This window comes from Neovison vison, chromosome 8 (assembly GCF_020171115.1).
Source record: "Neovison vison isolate M4711 chromosome 8, ASM_NN_V1, whole genome shotgun sequence".
Lineage (NCBI taxonomy): Eukaryota > Metazoa > Chordata > Mammalia > Carnivora > Mustelidae > Neogale > Neogale vison.
In genome coordinates, this window is record NC_058098.1 from 67,216,453 (window position 1) to 67,238,019 (window position 21,567).

General features: G+C 42.2%; 1 protein-coding gene across 13 annotated transcripts in view; it reads left to right on the forward strand.

Moving 5' to 3' along the window:
• Window positions 1–21,567, forward strand: part of ENTPD6 (ectonucleoside triphosphate diphosphohydrolase 6) — a 43,623-nt gene that overhangs the window by 14,676 nt on the left and 7,380 nt on the right. For all 13 annotated transcript variants that reach the window (XM_044263824.1, XM_044263821.1, XM_044263811.1 and 10 more), the window contains 7 exons: window positions 1,508–1,584; window positions 4,024–4,167; window positions 6,008–6,083; window positions 6,734–6,769; window positions 7,682–7,770; window positions 8,492–8,571; window positions 9,324–9,388. In XM_044263824.1, the coding sequence (XP_044119759.1) occupies window positions 1,508–1,584; window positions 4,024–4,167; window positions 6,008–6,083; window positions 6,734–6,769; window positions 7,682–7,770; window positions 8,492–8,571; window positions 9,324–9,388 (567 nt within the window). The remainder of the gene's footprint in view (window positions 1–1,507; window positions 1,585–4,023; window positions 4,168–6,007; window positions 6,084–6,733; window positions 6,770–7,681; window positions 7,771–8,491; window positions 8,572–9,323; window positions 9,389–21,567) is intronic.

The window sequence follows — 21,567 nt, forward strand, 5'->3', positions numbered from 1 at the left end:
CAGCACAGTGGTTAGGCTGGATGCCCTGCCTCGGACTCACCTGGAAGCTTGTCAAAAATACAGGTTCCCAGAGGCTGGTTCAGGTGTGGGTTGGGGCCCAGGAATCTAAGTTTCCCAGGACTCCCTGACTATCCTTACTCACAGTAGCTTCTGGTGACCACCTGAAGGTATCTGAGATCCCTGAGGGTGTTGGGTGGCCTGTCTAATCCCAGCATTCAGCAGCAGGTCAGGTGGCCAGGATCGTGACTTAGGCCAGAAGCTGCATTGAGAGAGTTTAAGGTAGGAAGTTGCCCCTGACTTGGGCTAGTATGAGGCAGAGTCTGGAAGTCATGAACTAGCCAAGGAACTGGGACCTAAACTGACATGGTGCAGCCTAGTGGGTCCAGTCAGAGTGACAGATGAGAGTGGCCTCAGTAGTGAGAAGGGAGCTGGAGCCTGAGCCCCATTATAACCTGTGTTATAAACTGCGGATGGGGGTCCGCAGGCTTCCGGCACTAGGGTGGAGGGAGTTTATGTGTGTTCTCCCTATAGCTGCTTCTGTGGGGAGATCCAGTCCAGTGTGCAGCTCCATACTCTATCCTTTCTCCCTTTGATCTCCTTTCCTGTCACCTCTTGTACCCTCCTGCTCTGAGAGTCACCCTCCAGCTTCTAGCCTGATTTTCCCCCTGAATGCTCAGTAGGTCTATTGGCCACAGCTGGTTCTTTGCTGACCCTCAATACCTTTTGAGTAGACACTGTTCTGGGCATTTAACAGAGCTGGTGGCAACAGACACTGTTAGTAGCTCTCTCCAGAGCTGTCATGTTTTACTTTTCATCTGCTTTATCTTTTAACTCACTTCCATAGTTGTTTTTATCTGCCAGACCTACCTATCTCCAAAAATGGTTTTTAAGCTTTTAAGACAACTTGTCAGCATGTAATCCTTTAATAGCCATAGTCCAGTGTTTTATCTCTAAAGAGACCTCCTTTCAAAAAGTTCTGTACCTGATTTTTCCTCTTGGGTCTTCATGTCCAAATTCAGGCCAACATCCCTTGGCCACCAATGTGCCTCTAAACAGTCCCCTGCTGTATGCACATGAATCCAGGGCCTTCATAATTTAGGACAACTGTTTTTTTAAATGAAGAGAGAAAAAAAAATGTTCTTTAGAACCTACTACACCTATCCCAGGATAGAAAAATAACTTTTATATTTGCAGTTTAGAATCATCTGCCCTGCTCCTCAATGTAACAGGAATTAACCATATTAAAATTCAGCAGTTTAGATGGATATAGTTTTATATGTAAATCGTACCTCAGTAAAGTTGGGGTTTTTTTTTTAAGTTCTGACCAAAGCATCAGGTAGAATGCTTATTTTGTTTATCTGGGCTAAAGAGGCAGTGTTCCGGTCACTTTGGAATTGGTCTGATTTCAGACATTTGCCTTTAAAAAGGGTGGCTAGCCATAATTGTATATATTCATATATATGTTCACATTTGTACTTTTTTTTTTTTAAACATGTTTTCCTCTTAGAAACTCCCACATTGACCCATGAGACATTCAAAGCACTGAAGCCAGGTCTTTCTGCTTATGCTGATGATGTTGAAAAGGTAATGATTTTCTCTCAGGTCTATTTGTTCTTCAGATTTGTTTTTCAACTCGGCAATTTGTTAAAGCCAACTCGCTTTCTCGAGTGCGTTGATCTTTGCAGAGGAAAGCGTCTCTGATGGTGCTGCCCTGAGACATTTCATGCTATTTAGGATAGTCAGTTGGGGGAAACTGGTACAGTGCATGGGGCCAAAGGAGGACCACTACCCCTACTTCACCACCTTCCCCCACACTCCAGCTTCCCAGGCCCTTCCCCCAACCACCAGGCATGCCACCCAGAAGTCTTGGCGCAGTTCAAAAACACAAAGGCTACAAACTGACCAAAAAAACAGTGTTTGAGGGTTTAATTGTTTTTGTTCCAGTTACTTCAACTGAAGATGACAAAAGTTGACCAAAAAATTGAACTTAAAATGTATTTTGCGGGACGCCTGGGTGGCTCAGTTGGTTAAGCAGCTGCCTTCGGCTCAGGTCATGATCCCAGCGTCCTGGGATCGAGTCCCACATCGGGCTCCTTGCTCGGCAGGGAGCCTGCGTCTCCCTCTGCCTCTGCCTGCCTCTCTGTCTGCCTGTGCTCGCTCTCTCTCCCTCTCTCTCTGACAAATTAAAAAAATAATAATAATAAAAAATCTTAAAAAAAATTAAAAATTAAAAAAAATTAAAAAAATGTATTTTGCAAAAATCCACAAAACCAAATAGTGTAAAAATGATTTACTTAAACTGTCCAATAATGATTTTTGTAAATTCGTAACTTTTATACTTCTCAACTCCTTAAAGCTTACAGCTGCACTAATTCAGGACACCTGTATTTCTGCTAAGGTGCTGATGAAATGGACTGGGTAGTAACATAGCTACAATTTCCTTTTGAGTCAAGTATGTCTTCAAAGCTAATACATCAGGGCACCTGAGTGGCTCAGTTCAGGGCATGATCCTGGGCTCCTGGGTTTGAGCCTCATGTCAGGCTCCCCAGTGGGGAGTCTACTTCTCCCTCTGCTGCTGCCCCTGCTTGTACTCTGTCTCTTTTTCAAATAAATAAATAAAATCTTAAAAAAAAAAAAAGTAATACACATTTTTGTGCACAGGTCCATCTTGATCTCAGATAGTAAATTCATAGGACTGCTTTCCTCTGGCTTGGTTAAAAAACAAGTTGAAAACAAAAATCAAAATGAGTGATGTTAGAGTAACTATAATATTACACATGAGTAAATTAGGTAGCTTTAGAATAAACTCGTAAGATTTTTAAAACCTTAGTTGTTTTAGGCAATGCATATTCAAGTGGGGCATATTTCACAGCTTCACAGGGCAGGTGATGAGAGTGTTCCTCCTGCTCCATTCTTCCCTAGGAGGGCTGGTGATCCTGGTTTCTTTTCTTTTCTTTTTTTTTTTTTAAGATTTTATTTATTTGACAGAGAGATCACAAGTAGGCAGAGAGGCAGCCAGAGAGAGAGCGGGAAGGCTCCCTGCTGAGCAGAGAGCCCGATACGGGACTCGATCCGAGGACAGAGCTGAAGACAGAGGCTTAACCCACTGAGCCACCCAGGTGCCCCCTGGTTTCTTACGTCTTTCAAGGGCTTGTTGACATACCTATGAACAAATTCATCTGTATTCTTCCCTTTCCCCTGTTTATTTCACATAAACAATAGAATGGCATTCATGTTGTCATGTACTTACTTGTGTCCCTCATCAATATAACAGAGAGAGTATTTACTATCAGAATAAGAAGGGCTTCCTTTATTTTTCTGGCAATGATATTGCAGTGTGTACGGGTACATTGAATTTATGGGAACCATACCTCCCCTGAAGGACATTCAGGTAATGTCTGAGAAAGGCTACAGTTTGTCACCTTATTGAACTTCATTACCCACATATATAAGGGCATCCATCTCAGATGAATTCATAGAATGAGATTTCTGAGTAAGAGGAATGTACGTTTTCTCCTTGGGCAGGCCTTGCCAAATTGTTCCCTCAGCTTTGTAGCTGTTGGTAATATCCAGAACTACTTTACCAAAGTTGTTTTCCCACCTTTGCACTGACACAGGGCCTTAGCCAGTTTTGGATTTCAAGCATTCTGGCAGGTATAGATGATTCCTTTGGGGTTTTCAGCCCCATGAGAAACCCCAGGATTCATTCATGATGTCCAGAGGAGTCACAGCTCATCTGAGATCATCTGGTGAGGGTTGGTGATGGGGCTAGGCCAGAGTTTAGAATAGCAGAACCCTCTTATGTGCCTTCACCCCACCATGCACCACTGCCAGGAGTGTTGCTCTGTACTCGCCTGGTCCCTATACCCCTCACACTCACAAGCACCACTTGGGTTGTTTTCTGCCAGTTTGGAAAGATAGAAGAGGATGTGTTTGTAAGTTAATAAAGCCGAAAGGGTTGGGGGAGCATCTGTGACCCTGTATGCTGAGCTTTGACAGACCCTACTTTTACCACATTCACAGAGCACTTCAGGAATTCAGGAATTACTGGATGTAGCTAAACAGGATGTTCCTTTTGACTTTTGGAAGGCCACCCCCTTGGTCCTCAAGGCCACAGCTGGTTTACGTCTCTTACCAGGAGAAAAGGCTCAAAAGTTACTGCAAAAGGTGATTTTACCCATTTCCCCCAGCGGGGTTGGGGGGGTGGTAGGGGCTGGTGGATAGCTTAGGATAACTGAAAACACCAGATACTCAGCCAGTGTCTGAGCAGTCAAATGGGCTATGTAGAAGCTTCCTGAAGAGGAAAACACATAAAAATGTTAACAGCATCACCTTTAGCTGTTCCTGTTTTCTATAATGAACCTTGTTATGTAATAACAGTAACTTTAAGTATGTGTTGAGGCCTTTTGAAGGGCTTCCCCCCATGCAGAGACTAGATCCTTGTAGAGGGCTATAGAAGTCTGAGTTCCTGACACTTCATTTCCAGGCTGCATGTTCTCATGGTAACTGCCAATTCTTCTCTTGGTCTGATCCACAGATGTAACTGCTGAGGAGGCCTTTACCCTTCCCCTGCCAGGATCTGACTCTCACATGGCCCAGATTGCTGCCAAGCCTAGCGGCAGCCCTGCAAAAAAACTATAAACCCTGTTTCTTACAAGTGCCTGTACAGTTCTTGTTGTCAGGCCCATTAGGAAAACTGCTTTTCATCCTTAGTACTGTTTCTAAACTATGCAGCTGCTAAATGATGAAATGTTATACATTGGTCAAGGTCCATTGTAAAAGTTACCTCTACATGCTCAAGTCTGATTGTAGGTCACAGGTGTAGTTGGGATGTGCAGATGTACTGAAGTTTCTGTATGTCAGTACTTGCTAAAAAATGGGGAAGGAAGTGCACCCAAATGCTGCTGCTCACTGCCTTTACCTCCTGGCTACAGGGCCACCTCCTGGGTCCCAGGCTGAGCTCTGCTTTGAGGAGCTGCTGGAGCCTCATCTCCAGTCTAAAGCAGGGCAGTGTTTGGGGGCCTAGCAGGTTCAAGGTGCCCTGAGCTCTTCTAGCCCAGAGTGGCTTTAAAACAGGGTTCTTCAAACACACATTGGAGAGGATGTGGAGAAAGGGGAACCCCTTACACTGTTGGTGGGAATGAAAGTTGGTGCAGCCACTTTGGAAAACTGTGGAGGTTCCTTAAAATATTAAAAATATAGTTACCCTATGACCTGGCACTTGCACTACTGGGTATTTACCCCAAAGATACAGATGTAGTGAAAAGAAGGGCCAAATGCACCCCGATGTTCATAGCAACCATGTCCACAATAGCCAAACTGTGGAAAGAACTGAGATGCCCTTCAACAGATGATGGATAAAGAAGCTTTGGTCCGTATATACAATGGAATATTACTCAGCCATCAGAAAGGGTGAATACCTAACTTATCAACATGGACAGGACTGGGGGAGATTATGCTGAGTGAAATAAGTCAAGCAGAGAGAGTCAGTTATCATATGGTTTCACTTACTTGTAGAGCATAAGGAATAACATGGAAGACATTAGGAGAAGGAGAGGAAAAGTGAAGGGGGAAAATCGGAGGGGGAGATGAACCATGAGAGACTGTGGACTCTGAGAAACAGTTTTAGAGGGAAGGGGTTGGGGGGATGGGTGAGCCTGATGGTGGGTATTTTGGAGGGCACATATTGCATGGAGCACTGGGTGTGGTGCATAAACAATGAATCTTGGAACACTGCTAATGATGTATGGTGACTAACATAACAATAAAAAAATTTTAAAAAGAAGGTTTTCTTCAGGGTAGCATCTGCCTCCACCAGTCCAGGCAGTAGATAAGGATATCACTTGCAGAGGATTCGAGAAATTTAAAATAAGACATGAATTTTATTACTTCACAGCACCAGCTGACACCCTCTGCTGTTTTGTCATGACCTGCTGAAAGCACAGTGTAATTGGAAACTTTGAATTTTGACTGTAAAGGATAACGGCGTGTCTCCCTTTACATTTAGGTGAAAGAAGTGTTTAAGGCATCGCCCTTCCTTGTAGGAGAGGACTGTGTTTCCATCATGAATGGAACGGATGAAGGTAGGGTCTCCAGGAGCTCTCTGTGCAACGAGGCTGTCCTGGGAGACAGGCCATGTGCAGGGCTGCTATGGGAGCTTTCTCCTCAGGCAGATATGGGCAAGCAAGAACCAAAGTGACAGTCCGATTGTATTCGGTGTCATTGTCTTCAGAGGATCTCTGGGGGGCCAGTATTAGAGACAGATTCTCATCTCAACGAGCTCCAAACCTGGCACAGATGAAGTTTCTGAAAACAAATCATCTTTTCAGCTTTAAGAACATTTAGAGAGAATCCCCAGATTTTAGAAGTTTGTTAATGCTGAGATAGAGACCGTCAGGTTCTTCACCAGCTCCTGATTTTAAAATATGACCAGGGGAGAGGGAGAGCAAAATTCTCTTTCCAAAAGGAAGAAGTTCATGATAAAGAATAGGAGGGAGAGATGTGACATTTGGCCGAGTATTGTGGTGTTGTAGTATGGCATCTTCTGGAATAGTCTGCCAGAAGCTGCTGGGTGGCTTGATGACCACTGCCTCTTCCTGTAGCTGATCTGGAGGCTGAGGAGTGAGGGGCGCTCACTTTGAGCTCCTGGAATCTCAAAGTGGTCATTTGAGTGCATGTGTTGTTTACAGCCATCTCAGGTGATTCACATGCTGTCTATGACCCTCTCTTGTAGGCGTTTCAGCGTGGATCACTGTCAACTTCCTAACAGGTACATTCTTCCTCCCTCTCCCTGAAGCAGACAGTCCACAGATGCCATTCTTGATGGCAGAGGTCTCATTTCTACTCTTTCAAATAACCCCTTGGGTTTCTGGAGTGGTACTGGCTCAAAGTAGGGCATTAGATTGAGTGAGGGCTCATCGGGCGAATATCAAGCTTCCAGATAAAAATGCTGGGGAAAGGAGCTTCTTTGTAGGCCTGGATTTCTACAGTATAGTTCCTGCTTCCTGTATCTGCTTCAGCCAGGGGCCCTGTCCTCTCATTTCTAAGAGAAGTCATGAAGAAAACCTGTTATACTTTCAGTTATTCAATGTGGTGGGAATGCTCTTCACCTTAAAAATGAATTCCTCTTCTGTAGGTAGAAGAGGGAACAGAAACATCTGTTCTTGGAACAAGATGACAAGGAATCATTTTTCTTAGATTATTCTCAGTATAGGTTGCTTTTGTACCTTTTATTATAATTATGGCAAAGACCAGTGTGTGTGAGATGCATGTATGGAAAAAGAAAGAAGCTTTGTAACAGAATTTGCCCCTTGGGGATGGAAAGCCATGTTAAGGGACACATTAGGAGCACAGTGCTGGGGGATGCATGCCTCTGGGCATGAAGGGATGTGATGGAAGTCAGTGTCCTTGGGGATGAGCAGTAGATAAGGCAGGCCCCGATTGATTCTCTGCTGAAGGTCAGTATTGTTTTACATTGTTCAAATTAAAGCCACAGCTGGCAGAGCCACATTCATGTCCCTTCAACATGTGCATCCTTCCATGGAGATTGTTAAATACCCACAGTTGCTTGTCTGTTTTTCTTTCCACTGTGGGGCTTGGCTCTCAAACTAGCTGTACTTTTTCACCTGTTCTCATGTATTTACTATGTGACAGTGCTGTTTTTCTACTCACTCTGCTCCAGGCAGTTTGAAAACCCCAGGAAGGAGCAGTGTGGGCATGCTGGATTTAGGCGGAGGATCCACTCAGATCACCTTCCTTCCGAGAGTTGAGGTAACCAGCCCTTGCTGCTCCACTGTGGCCCCCACCCTCCAAAAGCCACCTGCAACCAGGAGTTGCAGTCCCTTAGGAAAGGCCCGTTAACCTGGAGGTTAACCTGGTGCCTCTCCGCCTGTGCATTCAGTTTCTGTCCTGAAGGCCAGATTCATTCACAATTAATGCTCCTTCACTTGATTTTAATTTTGCCTGGGGAGGAAAAATGGAAAGTTGATCTTCAGTGCGATGATAAATTAGGTACTACCTAGAACCCTCAGGGCCAACCACGGGATGTGCGATGTCCCTTTTTCCCCCAGGACAAGCCAGAAAGGGGGCCATTACTTAGTCTACTCCTAGAAGGGGAGAGAGCCTCAAGCCCTGTGGGATGAGACATTGTAAAGGAGATGAAAATGCTTCTAGTCTGGACCATCTGCTGCTCTAACCACAGTGCATCCCTCACCCACCACTTTCTTCTTCTTATTTTTAGTTTACAGTGGAAGCTTACTTAAATTTATTCACAGTTGTCTTGGTTGGGCCATATTTGTCAGAATGGTAAATGTTAGTTAGGAGGAAAAACATTTTTTCATTTTGGTAATTTTATTTTTCCTTGCTTATTCAAACTCTTTCACAACATGTGACTTAATGAAAAACTAATTTAATTGAATACCTCTATGAATACCCTGGTATTTTCAAAAGAAAGACCGGCAGGAAGGATAATAACTTTCATGTTCTTCTTCAGGACACCCTCCAGACCTCCCCGCCTGGCTACCTGACGTCACTCCAGATGTTTAATCGGACCTACAAGCTCTATTCTTACAGGTTTGTTTGGGAGTTGGGGGAAGAGGGAGAGGCTGCGCATCCAGGATTGTTGCTCAGCCAGCCCTGTGCCGTGACCCAGAGCACCTGGAAACCCCACTGCTGGAAGCTCTCCCTCTAGCACTTCCTCCTCCCTTGCTGTTCCTTTCTCCTCCTGCCTTCTCCCCACTTTATTTTTTAGTTCACCTACAGTAAAATCCCATTTCTTTTTTTGTGTGTGTTTATTTTGTTCTGCTTTGGAAGAGGTTTCTAAAAGGCGGGGAAGAGCCCATGGATTGTGCAGGAATTTTCTTGGCCATTTGTTTACCACATGGCACCTTCAGTCAATTCTTGGTGTAAAGCATATGCACTCCATAAAGATCAGGGCACATCTGTGTCATTCACTGGCATCTGAGGCTCCTAGGCAAGCCCCTGTTAAGTAACAGGCTTTCACTTATTGAGCTGAATGCCTAGCAAATAGCATTCATTTTATTACAGTATCTTGTGATTACACAGGCTTGAGCTGGGAAGTGCCTCTCCTGGGATCCCTAGAGTTTTGTATGGTGACAGCTGGGGTGTCTGCATGAATGTCTTACACCTCATAACCTCCATAAAGAAAGGCTTCTAGAAGCAGAAAGTCTGCTGCCTCGCCACAGGTTTCCTCCCTTTCCCACTTGTTTTGGATTTAGGCCAGGTGAACTGGAAGCAGTAATGAAGGTGTTACCCAGTGGTTGCTGTGGCAGGCGAGCCCCTCACGCAGACTTTTCTTTCCACAGCTACCTGGGGCTCGGTTTGATGTCGGCGCGGCTGGCGATTCTGGGTGGCATAGAGGGGAAACCTGGTGAGTGGAATGAGAGCTGAGAGTCCTCCTTGCTCAGCAGGCTTGAGGAACCCTTCACGAAATGTGACCCTGCCCTCCATCATCACAGCAGCCTACTGGACCCTGCTCCGCAGGACTAGGGGAGCCCAGGAGGGATGTGTGAGAAAGAACGCACCCCACATCATGTCAGTGGGCACTATGAGAGTGACAAATGGTCATGTGTTTTACTTGTGTATGTATGCTGTTATTTTTTAAAAGGAAGAGATGCTGGAGAATTCATTTCTCAAACTGTGGGCTGTGAGCATTTAGCCACCAAGTAACTGTTTAGTCATCCCATGCTTTTGGAGTGGACTGGTTTTTAAGTATCTGAAGGGAATTTATTCTTTATGACAGTACAGCAGGGACCATCAGCAGGTGATTCTGGGGCTGCTGCTGTGGAGCTGGGGAGACTTTTCCCCTCATTCACAGAGATTCCAGTGTTATGAGGATGTCCCTCCATCTTCTCTTGCTCTGTGAAGGATCATTAAACAAGAACTTGGCCCTTCCTGCAGACATGGCATTGAACTGGAGATGGAGTCTATGTCAGGTCAGGAAGTTTCCTCCCAGGCCTTCTGTGATCATTCCTGACTGGCCTGGCTGAAGAGAAGCCTGGTGCTGGCCAACAGGTACATGAAATCTAAGGAGGTCTTAGGGGATAACTGTGTCCTAGTTTGGGAAGAGGGGAACGTTGCTCCAAGGGTGGTATGGCCTGTCTTGCCTGACGACATCGATCAGGGCCTGAAGGCCTTGACACATGCCTCTGGTCCAGATGTGTGCCTGTGGGCCTATACATATGCTCCAGCCACATGCCTCTCCTTGCCCCACACCTGCTCACCTCCACGGGCCTACCGTTTCTCTGCACTTCTTCCAAGGGCCTGGTTGTTCTGACTGGAATTTTTGTTTTTCACATACATGTTATTTCAAATCTTGGTGTTTAACCTCATTATGGTATTCCTCTATTGCAAACCAAAAACATTTCCATGTCTCAGAAACACTTGTAACTTTCATTTTGTGGCCAGATAACCCCTATTTAGCCAGCAGGAAGAAGGCAGTTACCCATTTGCTTGTTGAGGGCTAGCCTTAAACCCATTAACTACATGAAGTGCCTACCTGGGACACACAGGGCTGTGACGCCTGCCTTCTTGGGTGTGGACAGCTCCTTGCCCTAGAGGAAGCATCTCCCTATTGTATTATCTGTTGTTGCACAACAAGTACACACTAAACTGAGTGGTCAAAACTAGCAAATAGCATTCATTTCATTACAGTATCTTGTGATTGCACAGGCTTGAGCTGGGAAGTGCCTCTCCTGGGATCCCTAGAGTCTTGTATGGTGACAGCTGGGGTGGCTGCATGAATGTCTTACACCTCAGTGTTCCCCCATGTGGTGTCCCCCAGCAGAACAGCCTGCACTTCTCTGGCAGCTCAGGAAGGAAGACTGGCCTGAAATGATATGCCATCATATCTTACACATTCTGCTAGTGAAAGCAGGCCCCAGCCAGAATCAAGGGCAGGCATAGGAACTCACTTAGCATGCATATCCTTGAGGGGTGGCATCATGAGGCCAACCACCATACACCCTTTGTTATATGTGGGGCCCCAGTTGTTGTGTTGTGGGTCAGCACAGATACATGGCATGGTGGCATTGTCCTGGCCCTGCCAGGTTTCTAACAGCCTCATTTATCTATAAAATCAGGTAGTGTTTGTTTCCCTTCTATTAGGGTGGTTTTGACAGTTGACTGAAAGGCACTTGGCCCAGTGCCTGGAACCCTGAAGTGCCTCAGAGCATGTAAGCTAGGAGAGGCTATGTCTAGAACTGATGAGGCTTTGCAGCAGCTTCTGTGATAGAGAAAAGCTTGCATCCCCTAGTTGACCTGGAAAGCTTACACAGGTCAGGTCTTATCTGGCAAAAAGGAAGAATGTTCCTTGGCCCTCCAGTGCCTTCATTACTAGTATTGGGGAGGAAGAATTTTTCTTCTGCCTTTCAAGATTCTTTTGGCCTGTCTACCAATTAAATTCACATGAGACGGAGAAAAAATTCTCCCACATGAATGGGAGAAAATTTTAATTATGTATATACAAGAGCCCTATAAGAATATGACATTCAAGGACAGGTCAGGCAATTGAGGCTTATGTGCCATCCTGAACTAGGGAATAGGATAGGGGTCTGGAGCTTTAAAGGGGAGGAGGATAATTCACAGGACAATAAGAAGAGTGGACGTTTGGTCATTATATGTTTACCCTTGCATACAGAAGTCATTCTTAAAAGCTTATGTCTATTAACAGCTCTCTTTCTGGGCCAGACCCCCTATCTAAATTCTTTTAGATAGTTAAGAGAAGGGTAAAAGTTATTCTTGAATCTGCTGGGTCTAGATTGTCTTTAGCTCAGAATAGTCCACATGCCAAAGTATTATAGTTTGGGGTAATGTATTTATTTCCTCTCGGTCCTGTCTTTGAAATTTCCCTAGGAAGTTTCACAGTCCAGAAGTCAAGCTGCTAGATTGCTCCATCTCACTGAACCAGGCTCTTAGTCCCAATAATAAATGGGTTCATTTAGACAGTTGTTTCTCATTTCAGGAAGCAGTGATGCAGGTGGGCTCCCAAGTTAGGCCTGTGGTACAAGAAATCAGGTATTTAATAAAAGGCATTTCTATGGAAATAAATCATGGTTAATGATTGGAACAGATTATAATCCCAGTTTTTGCATTCTGAAGGCATCCAGTTGACAAAGATTTCTAGATCTCCGGCTTGAAGCACCTTCAGACAGAGTGAGGGCAGGCAGCAGCAAACTGATAGGTTTTCCTGTTGCAGTTTCAGTGTCTTTGGTAATCTTTCGGAATGGTCCACATAGCAGGAGGCATGAAGATTATCTCTACTCGATCTGTTGTGGTGATTTCTCTGAAGTTGTTATCAGAGCATCTAGCCTAGGTTGCGTGACTTTGAAAAAAGGGCAGTTTTAGTTCTCAGTGATTCCAAGTCAGAGGGGTGAGAGAAAATCTGGAAATACTATTTTGGAGAGTTATAGCCAGATATTGGAGGAAGGTAGAATAAGGAGGATCCAGTCCAACTTATAGGCAGAAAAGAAAACCTCAAAGACAGCAGGAGTAGAATATAATACCCACAAGTGTATACTGTGGTTTCTACTGAAACATAATTTTTCTTTCTACAGTCTACTGAAGATAACAACAGTAAGACTAATTTGTTTGCAGATTAAGTCTAGTGTCAATAAATTTGGTTTGATTACTTGTATAAGTACAGTAAGAATAGGGACTGGCCATTTAGGATTTTTTTTTTTTTAATCCTCTTTGCTGGAATTTTTCATAAGGAGTCTCAGATTGAAGTTCTTAAAAACTTCTTAAAGCCAGAAGGGCAACCCTTGGCCATCAGACTTAACCTGCCATACCTTTAGATTTGGGTGAATTCCTTTCTTCTGGAGATCCTAAAAATATTATGGGCTTCTGTGCCTGCCAGGAAAGGACCTTGTTTACTCACCTGGTAAAAATGCGGTGAATCCTGTAAGCAAGGTCCAGGCTAATTTTTCCAGGGGCTTCTTTGGTTTCATAAAGTCATCCTTAGTTCCTTAAAGCTGTCTGGTCATATCTGAATTTCACACATCCTTCTCAAATATGACATTCTGGTCAAAGCCTTGGTAATATAACTGGCATTTGCAGTTGTGTCCTGGAGACACAAGGAGAATAGATTCCTCCTGAAGTTATGTATATAACTATATTGCCATGAAAATAAGAATATTCACTGTTTCCAAATTGTGGAAGGATCAGGTACAGAGAAAAAGCAATTGTTTCATCTTTGTTCACAAAGGTATATCTTACCAAATTGTTGATAGCTTAGGAAAAGAGTAAAAGGTTTCCTTCAATCTGGAAAAATGAAACAGAATAGGCAGTGTTTCAAACAAAAACTCATAAACATTATAATCCTCCTCCTCCATTTATTTAGTTCCATATGAGTAGTGGTTGTTCTCCTTAAATCCAATTTTCCCTTTAGTTCTGGAAATTCTTACCCAGCCCAGTTTTATGGCCTTTAAGGTTATAAGAAACCTGGAGGTTTCTGACAAGTTTTTGACAAGTTCACTTGTCAAAAGTCCTTTTCTTAAATCTCCTTGAAGGGAAGTGCTTTTTCAGGAACACGTTTACCCAGAATCATAGTGATACGGTAACTGTAATTGACAAAAGACTTAAGATGCCCATTATTAAAGATATAATGAGAGTTCATTGTAGCAGAATTGACAAGTCTGGTTATTTCTGTGGTGTGCAGTATTTTAAGGTAATAGCTAGAATTATGACTGATAACATTATACCAGGGCATATCAGAATTTTAGGAATTTCATAAAATTTCTATAATTCTTATGTTAATAACATTTACCTGTACATTATTTTTTTAAAAAGATTTTATTTATTTATTTGACAGAGAGAGAGAGAGATTACAAGTAGACAGAGCAGCTGTCAGAGAGAGAGAGGAGGAAGCAGGCTCCCTGCTGAGCAGAGAGCCCAATGTGGGGCTTCATCCCAGGACCCTGAGATCATGACCTGGGCCGAAGGCAGAGGCTTAACCCCCTGAGCCACCCAGGCGCCCCTTATCTGTATATTATAACCTAAGAAGGCTTACCATCACTTATTTAACATGCCTACCAGGTATTTCAACATACCAGATAAACTCAGTGTAATATCTCTTTTTGTAAACAGAGAGCACATATTTTTTTATTATGTTATGTTGGTCACCATACAGTACATCTTTAGTTTTGGATGTAGTGTTCCAAGACTCATTTTTTAGGTGTAATACCCAGTGCTCCATACAACACAGGCCCTCCTTAATACCCACCACCAGGCTCACCCAACACCCCACCCCCTCCCTTCCAAAACCCTCAGTTTGTTTCTCAGAGTCCACAGTCTCTCATGGTTCGTCTCCCTCCTCCAATTTCCTGCAATTCACTTTTCCTTTCCTTCTTCTAATGTCCTCCATTATATTCCTTATGCTCCACAGGTAAGTGAAATCATATGATAATTGACTTTCTCTGCTTGACTTACTTCACTCAGCATAATCTCCTCCAGTCCCACCCACGTTGATACAAAAGTTGGGTATTCATCCTTTCTGATGGAGGCATAATATTCCATTGTGATATATGGACCATATCTTCTTTATCCATTTGTCTGTTGATGGGCATCTTGGCTCTCTCCATAGTTTGGTGTGATTTCCAAGACCTATAAAGATCTCAAACTTAACACCCAAAAAGCAGATAATCACATCAAAAAATGGGCAGAAGACATGAACAGACACTTCTCCAAAGAAGACATACAAATGACTAACAGACACATGAAAAAATGTTCATCATCATTAGCCATCAGGGAAATTCAAATCAAAACCACAATTTTTGGTATGTTCTAGAGGCCCTCTTGAAAATCTCAAACTGAGTTTAAGGCCATAAAAGACTTCATTTAGAATGATGTTGGAAATTTGTCAAAAATACCACAAGATTTGGACACTTGACTAAATAGGTTAACAGATCATTATGAAGCATTACTTATCTGTTTAACCGAAGTGACAAAGGATTTTAAGGGCAAATACAGAACATTATGTAGTTGTGAGCAAAAGTGATCAAAGACTTGATAAAACATGGAAAATTATTTTGATAAAATATAATCTGCTTTTTGAAGACTGGGTACTTAGAAGGTGACAAAAAGCCTTTCACAGTCTTAGCAGGCCAGTAGTCCCAGAAAACTGTCCTTTCAGCAGGTGAAAGAACATTTAGTTTTGGTCTCATTTAAGTACACTACTGATTTTAAAGCTTCATTTTATAACCATTAAAATAAATTCATTCAGTTTTAGCCACCTGAACCACACAAGGTAATATTTTCTCTCTCTTTCTAGCTATTTAATCTGTCTTTATTTTCCTGTTTCCCATCTGGAAATAACCAGTTTTACCTGGGACAAATTTACTTTCCCTTTTTTTCCCTTAACAAAAAATACCTTTTTATACCTCATATCTCTTCTTACCAAAAACACATCTTACTTTCCTTGCATACAAAATTGTTTCTTTTATATTATTTCTAGTAATTTTAGTTACATATATTAATTAGAATTAACTCTTAGAAACCTTGACTAAGAAGTAAGCAGTTAGTGAACTGTCACACCAGCATTATTTACAATGGCAAACTTATGAATACATTTAATAATTTCTAGAGATGTATGTTAACTCATGACCCAAATACCTTTTAGTTCTTCTCTAAAAGGAATACTGTATAAATCTTTGTTCAGCAGTTAAAAGTGTGTAAATCTGTTTGGTGCTTTATTTAGAAATGGTATGGACATTCAGTTAATTTAACTTAATTTATCATTTCACAGAAGTTTAAAGCTTCAGCTTACCTGAAAGATTTGGGGAAACTATTTTTAAGTACACATACCATAAAAGATAATCATTGCTAAAAAGTTCACCTAAAAACCTTTTATACTACTTATATATATTTACTTGTTCTTAACAACTGTTTAGACTGCCTCATGAGACACAAAGTAAGCCATCAGCCCAAGCTATGTTTCTTGCTGACAAATTTTTTTTTTAAAGATTTTATTTATTTATTTGACAGAGAGAGATCACAAGTAGGCAGAGAGGCAGGCAGAGAGAGAGAGGAGGAAGCAGGCTCCCCGCTGAGCAGAGAGCCCGATGCCGGACTCGATCCCAGGACCCTGAGATCATGACCTTAGCCGAAGGCAGCGGCTTAACCCACTGAGCCACCCAGGCGCCCCGACAAATTTTTTTTTTTAAAGATTTTATTTATTTATTGGACAGAGATCACAAGTAAGCAGAGAGGCAGGCGGGGTTGGAGGGAGGAGCAGGATCCCTGCCAAGCAGAGAGGCCAGTGTGGGGCTTGATCCCAGAATCCTGGGATCATGACCTACGCCAAAGGCAGAGGCTTTAACTCACTGAGCCACCCAGGTGCCCCTTGCTGACAAATTTTTGTAAGAGATACTATGAGTTCATAGTAAACCAAGTTTACTTTAGTAAACCAAGCTAGAATAAAAGTATTATATTCCATACTGATTAACTTCTAAAGACATTCCTTTTTTAATCAACCAACTTAAACTAGTTTTTATTTACTAAAGGTTAATACTAGAGCACATGAATTTGAAACACATTTGGGTTAGTTTTCTTTTTTAAAGATCTTATTTTTATTTATTTATTTATTTATTTATTTTTAAAGTAAACTCTACGTCCAACATAGGACTCGAACCCATGAACCCAAGATCAAGAGTTACAGGTTCTGGGGGCGCCTGGGTGGCTCAGTGGGTTAAAGCCTCTGCCTTTGGCTCAGGTCATGATCCCAAGGTCCTGGGATTGAGCCCCATATCAGGCTCTCTGTTCAGCAGGGAGCCTGCTTCCCCCTCTCTCTCTGCCTGCCGCTCTGCCCACTTGTAATCTCTGTCAAATAAATAAATAAAATCTTTAAAAAAATAAATAAATAAAAGAGTTACAGGCTCTACCAGGTGAACCTGCCAGAGGTCTCTAGTTTCTATTATATTCCTGAGAATTCAATTAATATAAGGCACTTAATTTCTTCAATTAAGTAGAGCTTTTTTACGAATTAATTTTGTTGACATGGAAGATTACACCCAACTTCAGTATGTATGTATAGAATACATAAACATACAGACACATGCAAACTGAGACTTTACAGCTTCCATACACTTAAAATTTCCCATGAGCCCAAGTTCCAAATGATAATTCCCTCTTTTGTTTTTCTTCTGGTAAGAATTATTTCCTTGAGGTTGGGTGAGCCTGGTGGTGGGTATTATTATGGAGGGCATGTAGTGCATGGAACACTGGGTGTGGCACATAAACAATGAATTCTGGAACACTGAAAAGAAATTAAATAAAAATTAAAAAAAATAGAATTACCTGCCCTATATGTTAATTAAAAAAAAAAATTACCTCCCTGAATTTTGTACTTTAACTTTTATGTCTCAGAGGCACAAGGAAAAATGCACGTTACAAGTCTTTTAAGATGAATCGTGGTCGGGGGGCAGTATTGGAACAGGTGAACTTTGAGCTGCCTCTAGAGCTATATATTTAGTTTTGCAAAGATTTGTAAGATGAGCACAATTGCTCTCAATTCCTGTAAAGAATAGGGTTGCAGCCTAAATGGCATCACAGATTGATCTATCCATCCAACCACATTGTCCTCAGTATTTTTTTTTTGTATCAGAGAGCTTTGGAATGTTTTAGTAAATCTTTTTTACTGAGGCTTTAGGAGGTTTTTCTTTCCTTCCGGGTACATAGTTTCATTTTAGCTTGGCGGGGAGACCTAAAAAATCTTATCTGGCTCTGAATATCAGCTTCCAGTCTGGCCAGTCTCCAACCACAGAGCTATTTAAACAACTCTTTTAAATATCTTGTCATTTTTCATTTGGCACAAATAGCAGGTGTTTTCCAGGATTAGTGGAGTATGCCTTTGTAAAGTTAGTATAAAGCATTTTAACAAAGGCCTCCTTTCTGAGTGCACATTTCAACCTTAGACCTTTACCTTAGAACGAAAAGCCTCTATATTAACCACAGAGCTATTTAAACAACTCTTTTAATATCTTGTCATTTCTCATTTGGCACAAATAGCAGCTGTTTTCCGGGATTAATGGAGTATGCCTTTGTAAAGTTAGTATAAAGCATTTTAACAAAGGCCTCCTTTCTGAGTGTACATTTCAACCTTAGACCTTTACCTTAGAACGAAAAGCCTCTATATTAACCCCTCACATGAGCCTTCAGCTGATCCTTTGTAGGAAGGCCAAGGAGAAATGCTAGTCATCTGTTTCCTCAAGGGAGGTGATATTGGTTCCAGGGGACCATCCGGCTTGTCTGATAACTACAATATAATCATAATCTCATGGGTGGGAAGAACACCCCTTTGCAGCCAAACAAGGTCCCTATGAGTGGGGTTGTGATGAATATCAATCAATCAATTAAGTTTAATTCAACTTAAAATTTAATTTGGTAGGGTCCTTAAAAGTCAAGGCTTTTAAGGGCTTTATAATTTTAAAAATACGCTTTTGTCTTGGGGACATGAATTATTTGAATGGGGGCCTGGGATATAGCTGCAAAGGACCTTGCTCGAAAGGCTTGAAGCTGGCAGAGCCTGACTATAGAGCCCTGCAAAATGAGCCTTCTGTATAAAGCTTATTTTCTATTATCTACCTTGGGTGTTTCTGTTAAATTTGTTCTCTGGCTTTTAGTATTTACATGAATTACTTGTATTCCCTTGGCTTAGAGATCAAGACAGAATGCTCTCTGTACATCTTATAGGAAAAGGGAGGCTAAAATACGTAGCTGGGTGTTTAAGGGATTTTCTGGGGAAGGTAGGAGAGTTTGGGAGTTAAAATTTGCTGAGGAGACAGGGCCAGATTTTAAGAAAGGAAATTTTTTTTTAATGTCCTTAAATCCTAAATTCCATTTTTTAAAATTTATTTTCAGCATAACAGTATTCATTATTTTTGCACCACACCCAGTGCTCCATGCAATCCGTGCCCTCTATAATACCCACCACCTGGTACCCCGACCTCCCACCCCCCGCCCCTTAAGAAGGGAAATTTATGCAGCAATGTCCACAATAGCCAAACTATGGAAAGAACCTAGATGTCCATCAACAGATGAATGGATAAAGAAGATGTGGTATATATACACAATGGAATACTAGCAGCCATCAAAAGAAATGAAATTTTGCCATTTGCGACAACATGGATGGAACTAGAGCATATCATGCTCAGCAAAATAAGTCAAGCGGAGAAAGACAACTATCATATGATCTCCCTGATATGAGGAAGTGGTGATGCAACATGGGGGCTTAAGTGGGTAGGAGAAGAATAAATGAAACAAGATGGGATTGGGAGGGAGACAAACCATAAGTGACTCTTAATCTCACAAAACAAACTGAGGGTTGCTGGGGTGGGGGGTGGGAGAAGTGGGGTGGGGTTATGGACTTTGGGGAGGGTATGTGCTTTGGTGAGTGCTGTGAAGTGTGTAAACCTGGCGATTCACAGACCTGTACCCCTGGGGATAAAAATATATGTTTATAAAAAATAAAAAAAATTATTAAAAAAAAAGATGGAAAAAAAAAGGGAAATTTATGTTAGACAGGGACTTTAATTTTTGTTCTAAGTCTAATTTCTCTTCTCTCCTCCTCCATCTTATAAGTGAGTCCCTAAAAGTTAGCTATTACATCTCTTTGTGTCTATTTTTTTTTTTAACTTGGTTTTTCCATAGGTACCAATAAGATAATTATTTAGGACAAGAGCTCTCAAAAGTATTTTTTTTTTCTCTCAAATATTGTCGATTCAAAATATCCATTGTCTAGGCATTGCCATTGGTAAGCAGGATCTTATATTATTCTCTAGTGACACAAACCAATAAGCCTTTTTATGGCTTAGCCATGAATATAAGAGGTGTCCCAAAAGATGGTACAAAAAAATGGAGCCCTTATAAGATCCAGAAAGTTTACTCCCAGAAAGAGTCTAAGATAGTAAAGCCCTTTGTTGTTACAGGCAGTAAGAATGGTGTAGTGAAAACACTTGTCTCCAGTTTTCTGTGAGAACATGAGGCACCTCTACTCATAGACCTGTGAATTTGTGACTCCAGGCAGGTACTACTAGAATGGGACCTTTCCAGCACTAACGAAAAGCATGGAGGATGAGATGGCAGAAACTCCTTATGGACCAGGACCCCTGTAAGAAACTCTCCTGAGAGCTCTCACAATCTGACAGAAAGTGCTGCTTGTGACTTAAAGTTTCAGAACCCCAGGCTACTCAATTGGCCACCAAGGTGCATGTGATACATGCAGAGAGAACATTCTCACTGGTCATAAGGACAAGCTCTCAAGACATGAACAGGATGAAAGGAAAACCCCTCATAGGCACATTAACAGCTTGAGCTGAACCTTTGGTGTCTCAGAGCCAAATTGTACCAAAGAGGGATGTGCTGCTGGGTTGGAAATTGTGAGGTATTTTACAGAGTTCCTTGCATGAAAATTTTCTTGAGTTTGACTGGTGACCTAGCATCAACCTAGCTAGCAGTGTGACTAACTCATCCTAACCCAGGAGTCTTTGGGTTAGGTAGGGAGTGCTCTAACAGCTTTTAAGTTCTCAACCCATGCCCACTAGTTTTGCAACTTTGGCTTCCAAGCTCTTCGTTAGTAACTGCCTTCACCTTGTGTGCACGTTGACCCACAGCAACATTTGTCTATACTAGCCTGGTAAGAACTATGAACTTACCAGTCTGTGAGTCCGGCCTGTACAGCAGGCTTCCAGGAAGAAACACATTTTAAAAAAAAGGTTAAGAATACTCATAATAAATCTTCACTGGTTACTATACCCAAGGAACTGGTTCCACAAATATTTTCTCCTGCTAATCTAAACTTAGAAATTGGGAGGAAAGGATTCTCACCACTTGCTTCAGCTAGATCCTCCAGGCAGAGATCCAGGAGCCTCACGTGGTAATAAGAATTCTTACCTGCTGCTGCACCTGTCAGAGATCCCAGGCTCTCCCCTCTGCCATAGCCCTTGAATAGGCAATATGCGGCCAGTGAAGTTTCTCCAGGCTAGCTCACCAACTATGGGGGAGGGAAGATTTTTCTCCTGCCCTTCTAGTTCTTTTGGCGGTCTATTAATTAAATTGACATAGGCAGATTAATAGGAGAAAAGCAAGTTTACATATGTACGGGAGCCCCAGAAGAAAATGACACCCAGGGACAAGTTGGGCAATTGAAGCTGTGGGTCATCTGGAGGGAGCTAAGCAATGGGCTATGGGCGGGGGGCTTTAAAGGAAGGTGGATGATTCACAGAACAAAAGAAGGACAGATATTTGGTCATTAGATGTTTGCCTTTCCATGCAGTGGTCGTTTAGATAAAAATTTATCTCTAGTTTCACTTATTTGTGGAGCATAACAAAAAGCATGGAGGAGGACAAGGGGAGTTAAAGAGAAGGGAGTTGGGGTAAATTGGAAGGGGAGGTGAATCATGAGAGACTATGGACTCTGAAAAACAATCTGAGGGGTATGAAGTGGCGGGGGGGTGGGAGGTTGGGGTACCAGGTGGTGGGTATTATAGAGGGCACGGCTTGCATGGAGCACTGGGTGTGGTGAAAAAATAATGAATACTGTTATGCTACAAATAA